The sequence below is a fragment of the Parus major genome, chromosome 24 (genome assembly GCF_001522545.3).
Source record: "Parus major isolate Abel chromosome 24, Parus_major1.1, whole genome shotgun sequence".
NCBI lineage: Eukaryota > Metazoa > Chordata > Aves > Passeriformes > Paridae > Parus > Parus major.
Window position 1 is genome coordinate 3,246,149 of NC_031792.1, and position 8,455 is coordinate 3,254,603.

At 46.4% G+C, this 8,455-nt stretch overlaps 1 protein-coding gene across 6 annotated transcripts in view; it reads left to right on the top strand.

Moving 5' to 3' along the window:
- The window catches only part of GRAMD1B (GRAM domain containing 1B), a 91,424-nt gene that overhangs the window by 71,795 nt on the left and 11,174 nt on the right, over nt 1–8,455 (top strand). For all 6 annotated transcript variants that reach the window (XM_015649730.3, XM_015649727.3, XM_015649729.3 and 3 more), the window contains 8 exons: nt 171–251; nt 2,948–3,063; nt 3,483–3,639; nt 4,234–4,423; nt 5,247–5,390; nt 5,977–6,095; nt 7,260–7,402; nt 7,981–8,084. In XM_015649730.3, the coding sequence (XP_015505216.1) occupies nt 171–251; nt 2,948–3,063; nt 3,483–3,639; nt 4,234–4,423; nt 5,247–5,390; nt 5,977–6,095; nt 7,260–7,402; nt 7,981–8,084 (1,054 nt within the window). The remainder of the gene's footprint in view (nt 1–170; nt 252–2,947; nt 3,064–3,482; nt 3,640–4,233; nt 4,424–5,246; nt 5,391–5,976; nt 6,096–7,259; nt 7,403–7,980; nt 8,085–8,455) is intronic.

Consider the following 8,455-nt stretch of genomic DNA (forward strand, 5'->3'; position numbering starts at 1 on the left):
TGTCAGTGCTCAGTCCCTGGTGAGAGCCACTGGCCTCTCCATGAGCTTCACTCTGTGCTGCATGGATGGCTCACTCCAGCTGGAAATGACCCCAAACAGCCTTGTTGTGTTCTTCTCCTATTTTCTGGCTTTTTCTGAACTGATTTTTCTCTCCCTCTCTCCCCATCCAGCACTTTTTTACTTCCTTTGGGGCTCGAGACAGGACGTACATGATGATGTTCAGACTCTGGCAGAATGCTCTGCTTGACAAGGTACAGAGAGAAACCCCAGGGCTGGGCTGGGATGGAAGGGTGGTGATGGATATGAGCATCACTTCTGACTGAAAAAAACACCCAGGGACAACAAACACAAGTGTTTAGGGAGTAGGGACATTAAACACAAGTGTTTAGGGAGTAGGGACATTAAACACAAGTGTTTAGGCAGAGCAGGCTCATGACTGCAGATGCAATTCCTTCTTTTTGCAGAGAATTATTTGCTGGGGTAAATCACCCATTTTCTGGGGTCAATCACCCATTTTTTGGGGTAAACCACCAGCTAAATTGCCCATTTTCTGGGGTTAATCACCCATTTTCTGGGGTAAATCACCCATTTTCTGGGGTAAATCATGCACAGTAGGTGCCACTCTGCCTCTGTTGAGGAATCAGGGTCTCAGGAGGAAAGTTCTTTTTTTTTTAAGTTTGCAATTCCACAGTGGAGTAGCCCTCAGGAAAGCAGTTCAAAAAGCAGCAGGAATAACTCACTGTGCAGGCAGAGCTCTCAGCAAATCAGAGCTCCAGAAGTGTGGGGTGTCCAGACAGGACAGAAAATGAGAGTTCAAGGCATCCCAAATCCAAGTGGGAGCAGCTGTGGGTGCAAAGTGCACTGGCTGAGGGCTCAGTGGGTTGGATTTTAAAATAAATCTGCTCCTGCTGCGTCAGAGGCCCTGGAAATGCTGTATTTGATCTGAGTTCCACAGTGGGGAGGGTATTTCTGGCCTCCCTGCTGCAGCAAACCTGATGTTACAGCACCTCGGGGTGGCCTGGCTGGAATTCAGAGCAGGCTGGGGGAATGAGGCAGCAGGAATAGCCTGTCCTTAAATCGGGACAGGATTTAGGAGGAGAGAGGATCACCTTGCCTGGGGCAGGCTGTGTTGTTCCACGGGCTGTAACCTGAGCAGCCCTTTGGAAGTTCCCAAGGAAATTCAGTGCCCTTGGTCTCAAGGTCAAGGCAAACAGAGATAAACACAGGAAGCACTTCCAGAGCTCTTTTTTCCAAATGTGGGATCCCTGGCTGGCAGGAAAAGGGGGGAAAGAGCTGAGTGCAGTTTTCCTGATAAGACATGGATGTGAGTTAATGTGTGTGGGAAGGAGGTGGAACAGACAGATTTTTCTGGATGAAAATTCCTCATTAGAGACTTTTTTTCCCCCCATGCTTTCAGTTCCTGCTGTGGGGAGCTAGATGAAAAAATTCCTGCCTTATCCCATGTAGTTACTATGGGAAGAAATTCAAGCCAGCAACTCAGAAAAAGTTCACTGGATCTGTTTCCCCTCATTACCAAGAAATCTTTGTCATTGGTCATAAGTTTCTTATGGGTAAAAATCCCCTTTCATCCCTGTACCGCATCTTTAAATCACAAGTTTTCCTGCCCCATTTTTCAGAGCCTCATGTCAGAATCATGTGGTGATCACTGACCCACATCCCTAAAATCTGGGCTTTTCTCAATGCTCTGGATAATTAATTTTCTCTTTTTCACTTTTTTCACTTTTCACAGGGGTGTCTGGTGACACAAACTCCTTTTGATCCCAAACTGCAGCAGGAAATGTGGGTTTTTTTCATTGCTGTTTTAGATCATTTTCCCTGCAGCTGGGATTCTTCAGGCAGCTTTAATTTAAAAAAAGCTGAAGGGAGGGGACAAAAAAAACCTCATAAGGTTTTGGGGTTGGTGGAGCAGCAGATTTTAAATGGAGGCACAGCAGAAGAGGTGGGAAAAGTATCTGTGGAGGGAAATGCAGGTTTAGGGTTTCCATCAGTGCATTCCAGCAGAATTCCAGGGAATTCTCATCCATGTGCTGCTCTGGCTGTAGCTTGCTGATATTTTTGTAAGTAACAGGAGGTTGTGGCATGGAAAAATCAAAGTGTCAGATTTTGGGGAGAACCTGGGCTGATGGTGGAGAATTATTGGTGACAGGGCATGTTTGTGCTCAATGGGGGCATAATCTCTAGGCCAGAGATTAAATTATTATTATTATTATTAATATTAATATTAATATTATAATAATTATTATTACTATTTTTATTATTACTATATTACTGTTATTATCATTATTATTATTACTGTTGTTGTTTTGTTATTGTTATTAATAATATTAATAGTAATAGTAACAGCAATATTTAATATTAATATATAATATACCTATATAATATAATAATAATGATAATAATAATAGCATATGATTGCATATTTATTCTATAATAAAGATAATATATCTTTATAGAATTTATAATATATATTTATATTTTATATATAAATACATACAATATATATCTTCTATATACATTTATAACTTATTTAAATATGTATTTAAATATATATGATTATTATATATAAAATATATTCGATATTTTTATATATTATATATTATGTATATACATTCAATATAAAATATATTAATATATAAATATATCTTATATAGCATATATATCTATATATAAATATGTTTAATATATAATTTATAGATGTATGAATATATATATTTTTTGAAAAAAAATATGTAATTAGAGATAAATAATGATAAACTCCATAAAATGGAATTTCACAGAGCTGAGCCCACAGAAGAGCTCTCACCTCAAGGATCAGAATCTCTCACTTGTCCTTTCAGGGCAAGGAGCATCCTTTAGCAATGGTAATTTCTCTGTATTTTGGTATTCTTGGCTGCAAACGTGTGATGTTGTGTGTCCCCTGCTGCAGCCTCTGTGCCCAAAGGAGCTCTGGCACTTTGTCCACCAGTGCTACGGGAACGAGCTGGGGCTCACCAGTGATGATGAAGACTACGTGCCTCCTGATGATGACTTCAACACCATGGGGTGAGTGGGGAGGGCTGAGCTGTGCCTGAGGGAGCTGCAGGATGAGCTGAACCCCTCTGAGTGCTGCTTGTCCTCACACATCCTGGCAGCTGGCTGCTCTGGAGTGTGTGGGGCCTCAAGAGCTGGAAGGGGAGCGTTTCCTCATGGAAGGTGGGAGGGACTGAAATGCCTGCTGAGCCAGCTGAGCAGTTCTAGAAATGCCAAAGCCACGAGGCCAGGCAGAGTTGTGTGGCCAGAAAGTGCTGATGCTTGTCAGTCCTTGTGTAAACACCCAGAAAACTGGGGCTTGATTTCTCCTGCACTGAGCTTCTGGACAGCCTGGAAACTTCATAGAAACATTCTCACTTGCTCTGTGTGTCCAGCTGTAGCTGTTGTGAGAGGGGTAACCATAAAAACCTGTGTTCTCTGTGGCGTCCCAGCTACTGCGAAGAAATCCCCGTGGAGGAGAATGAAGTCAACGACAGCTCCTCCAAGAGCAGCATGGAGGCCAAGCCAGAAGCCAGCCCTCAGCTGCCAAAGAAATCTGTCACTGCCAGCACCCTGACCTCCACAGGCAGCAGTGAAGCCCCAGCCTCCGTGAGTTTTCTCCCTCCCCTGGCAGCAGGAATTTGTTTTCCCTGAAATCCAGCAGTGGATGGTGGGAGGTTTGTTCATCCTCCAGCTCCTCTTTCACTGATTTCAGTCCTTTTGTCACTGGGACTCCCAGCAGCAAGAACATTTTCCTTTCTATACTTCTGGGTGAAAAGTCTTGGACATTAAAGGGTTATAATTTCTTCTCTGCCTTCAGTTATTCCCTGGAATATTCCCAGTGGTTATTCCTGGAATATTCCACTGGTTATTCCCAGTGTGTACTCTCCTGGAGTTATGGCAGAGCAGACCTCATTTAGATGTTTCCTCTGGTTGTTTTAGCCTGTTCAGGAGCAAAAGCAGGGTTGGACAATATTGTACTTTCTGAGAAAAAACCCTGCTGGTGTCCAAAGCTTGAACACTGATTTTTTGAGGGGAGGTTTTACAAACACTGTGTGGCAATTGTCCTCCTCTTTCTATTGAATTTCCAGATATGTCAAAGCCAACTATTCAGAAATTGGCTCACAGGTGTGAGGTTTTTTTGCAGTAAAGCCCATTTCCAGGTGCTGATCTTGCCCTTGTTGTGCTCTGTCCTTGCTGCAGTTCAATGGAGTGCTCCCAGAAGAGGAGGAGGCAGTGGCAGAGAGTCCTGTGGAGAAGGACCTTGGCATTGCCAACATCATGGGAGAGAAGATCGACATCATTGGCCCTGTGAACTCCCCCTCCCTGGACTTCAATGACAACGAAGACATTCCCACTGAGCTCAGTGACTCCTCAGACACCCACGATGAAGGTACCTGGGGAATTCCATCAGGGCCATTTCCAGCCTTATCCCGTCCCTCCCTGGGAGGGAATGGTCACTACTGGAATCCTTTTCTGCACCCTGAAGATGAAAAGAATTCCCACTGTGGGCTGCAGAAAGTGAATGTGCTTAAATTTCAGGATGTGCCTAAAAGTTATAGGATTGATGCCTGGGGAAGGCTGAGCTAGGGCAGAGGCTGGACAGATTTCAGGATAAAGCAGGGATTTATTGAAAGGCCCTAAAGGACACACCTTGGGCACTACAAGAGCCTGGCCAGGGCTGCACCCAAGATGGACCAAAAAATGGTCACAAAATGGGTGATTGGTCACGAGATCTCACATTTTTATAAGTTTTGGTCCATCTGCATATTGGGGTGAATTGTCCAGTCCCAGCTGCAGGTTATGGAGTCCCATCCTTGTTTTCTCTCTCCAGCCCAGCGCTGTTCCTGCTTTTGGGCCTGGAACTTGTAATGATTGTCCTTGGTATCAGCTGGAAAAGGAATTGTTTTGTCTGCCCACTCTGTGAAGAGAGCTCACTGACACTTCATGTGAGGCTCAGAGCTGCACACTGGGCTGGGCAGAATCTGAGAAATATGAAAGCTAAAACTTAAGGCATCATTATGTCCCTAAAATAAGCTGTGTAATTAATTATCCCTTCTGATGTCCCAACTTGTGCCCTGGGATCAGTGCAGGAAAAGGGTTGAAGTCCCTCCTGTAGGTTCCTTTGGAAATACTGAGGTCCTGGTGCTGTGGAAGCACATTTTTCATCACCCTGGAGGGTCATGGCTGGACCTTGAGGGTCTCTTTCCCCACAGGGGAAGTCCAAGCGTTTTACGAGGACCTGAACGGCCGCCAGTACGTGAACGAGGTGTTCAACTTCAGCGTGGACAAGCTCTACGACCTGCTCTTCACTGATTCCCAGTTCCAGAGGGACTTCATGGAGCAGCGCCGCTTCTCTGGTGAGCTGCTGCTGCTGCTGGAGCTGCTGGAGCTGCCACAGGGGCTGTGGAGGTGAAATTTGTTCTGCTCATTTGTTCTGAGCACATTTTGGGACAGCGTGCCCCGTGCTGGCGGTAACCAAAAGCAGGCAGGAGCTGTGTGCCCGTCTGGTTTCATTCTCTAACAGCTTTTTTAATGGAAAAAACTGATTTTCTTATTTTTTATCATCACCTAAGGCCCGATCCTCTGTTCAAGGCTTAACAGTGTGAGGGAAAAGCTCTTCCAGCTCCACACCTGAAATGGCATGGACAGAGCTGCAGAGAGAACCCCTTGGCACGTCAGAGTCTTGCTTTCCCTCTAACTGTAGATTTGCTGGAGGAGATGAATCCCCAGCTTCTCCCCCTTGCCCTGCACTTGAAAAAGGGGGAAAATATTCACATTTAGCACAGGAGCCCTTAGTTTCACACTGAGCTCTAGAGCAGCCAGGCTCCCCAGAGGGAAGGAAATCCCATCCCCAGCTTGGTTATGTGGTTATCCCTTTCCCCAGGGGACTGAGCAGAGATCCCTCCCCAGTTACTTGACTGGAATGTTGTTTTGTCCTCTCAGATATTATCTTTCACCCCTGGAAGAAGGAGGAAAATGGCAATCAGACCAGAGTGATCCTGTACACCATCACCCTCACCAACCCTCTGGCCCCCAAAACTGCCACAGTCACTGAAACTCAGGTAAGGGACAGTGGTGCTTGCAGAAACTGCTCTGAGAGTTATTTTCTTGTCCTGAGCGTGTTTTCATCGTCCCTGTCCATTTTCCTGTTCACTTTTCCTTGATTTACCTTGCTGATTTACCACTGCAGCCATGAATAGTTAATCTTACACTTGCAATGGAAGCACCACAAATTCCCCAGCAGAAGCAGCTGAGTTTGTGAGCAAGGCAGCACTTCTTAACAATTGTTTTTCTGGCCCAAACTGGTGTTTTTTGAGCTGTGCTCAGCCCAGCAGATACTACTCAAGGAAGTCAGGTACTGCCTGACCAGTCCTCCTCACAGCTCTGCAGGGTGTTGTGGATTTTTTACTGTGCTGAGGACAGTGAGAGGATCTGTTTAGAAAGGCAAAAAAGGGAAAATCTGCAGTGCACTGGGAGGAGCCAGGCTGGCTGTATCCAGCAGGACCTGCAGCTGGAGAGGGAGGAAAAGCCTCTTTCCACGTCCAGAGATGTGGCCAAGGGGAAATACTGAGAGTGAGCTTTAGGGATTGCTAAGAGGGAGCCAGGAAAAGGGCTCTGGGCACCCCATTTCAGAGAGGAGGATGCCAGCAGCAAGGTGGGACTTGTGAGGGTGTGAGGAAAGGTGCTGGAGAGAAGGAAAGGTGCAGGGAACAGAAAGGAAAAGGGAGAGCAAAGGGAGCAGCACACTCTGTGTCTGTCTGTCTGTCCTCTGGGTGGGGTTTGCTCTGGAGCAAAGGGAAAAGCACATGAACTCTTAAAAGAACAAAGTGATGTGTTTCTATGGTGTTTAGAATCACAGAATAATTTATGCTAGAAGATTTATTAGCTGGAATTTACTCTAAAACCTCTGATTTTAGCTCAGGTGTGTCCCTGACAAGCCAGACCCCAGAAGAGAGGAGGTCCCACTTGGGAAGGTCTCCCCACGTGGTGTGTAACACCTCTGACACAAAATCCTGGAGGCTGGAACTGAGTGCCTTTTTAAAACAGAAGCATCTGGGTGAAACCCTTGCTTTCCTCTGCCTTCCCTTCGGGGTGAGCTGCTCACAGCAGAGCTGCAGGGGCAGGGCTGGGCCACAGGGGTGTCTCCTGTTCTCAAAGCGCTGCTGAAGGTGCCTCTTGTGTCCTGGCCACGCTCAGAGTTGCCTTGCACACTGTTTTTCCTGCAGACAATGTACAAAGCCAGCCAGGAGAGCGAGTGCTATGTCATAGATGCAGAGGTGCTAACCCACGACGTCCCCTACCACGATTATTTCTACACCATTAACCGCTACACGTTGACTCGTGTTGCCAGGAACAAAAGCCGACTCAGGTACCTCTCCTGGGGAGTTCCTGATGAGCAAAAGGCACCCTGGGGAGGGGGTTTTGCTGTTTGGGTGTGTTAGGAGGGGTTGAAGGGGTTGTTTCTTTGTCCTGTTGCTGGGATGTTGCTGTTCAGGAAGAGTAGGGGCAGGATTTTCACCTGCTGGGTTGGCATCAATGCAGAGCTGCATCAGGGAGAGGATTTACAGATTTTTCATGCCTCTCTCTTGGGTGCAGGGGTTTGCAGAGCCTGTTATCACTGCAGGCTGTGACAAACAACAGGATAAACTTCCTGGGGCTGTGCTTGGGGGCAGAAGCAGAGGAATTGGGTACTGGGCAAAGCTGTATCCGTGTGACTTCAATAATGATAATCCAAATGGTCGTGGAGTTCTCTTGGGAGAGGCCCTTCCTGCCTTTGCAAAGACTTTCCCAGCTGTGCTTCTCCTCTGGACACGTCAAGGGCTGAGACCATTCCAGAAATAACAGTGGACATGATTATTTCCCGGATTTACACTGCCCAAAACTGTGAATTGACATCACCCCCAGGAAGCAAACCCAGGGGAATGACTGACCTTTTTCTGCTCACAGGGTTTCCACGGAATTACGCTACAGAAAACAGCCTTGGGGGCTGGTGAAATCCTTCATTGAGAAGAATTTTTGGAGTGGCCTGGAAGATTATTTCCGTCATTTGGGTAAGAGTGGCAGTGACAGTGGCACTCGTGCTTCCCTGGGAGTGGGCAGCAGGATCCAGCCTTCTGGTGGCTTATAAAGGGGCTACCAGAATACCTGCTGGAATTAATCAGGGCATCAGATCCTGCTCCCTGCCAGGCAGTTGAAGGTCAAAATTTAATAAAATTTGTGAGTAATGTGGAGCACAAATCTCTCAAACTCTGCCAGCCTCTTTGGCCCAGCTGATGCCTTTTTGGGCTACCTAAAAACAGAGCCAGACAAAATTAAGGGAATAAAAAGCAGTTCTATTTATTGAAGGGCCTTCAGGTACATTTAGGGCAGACAAAGCCCCCCAGGGGCTGCACCCAAAATGGACCACGGGTTTGACACTTTT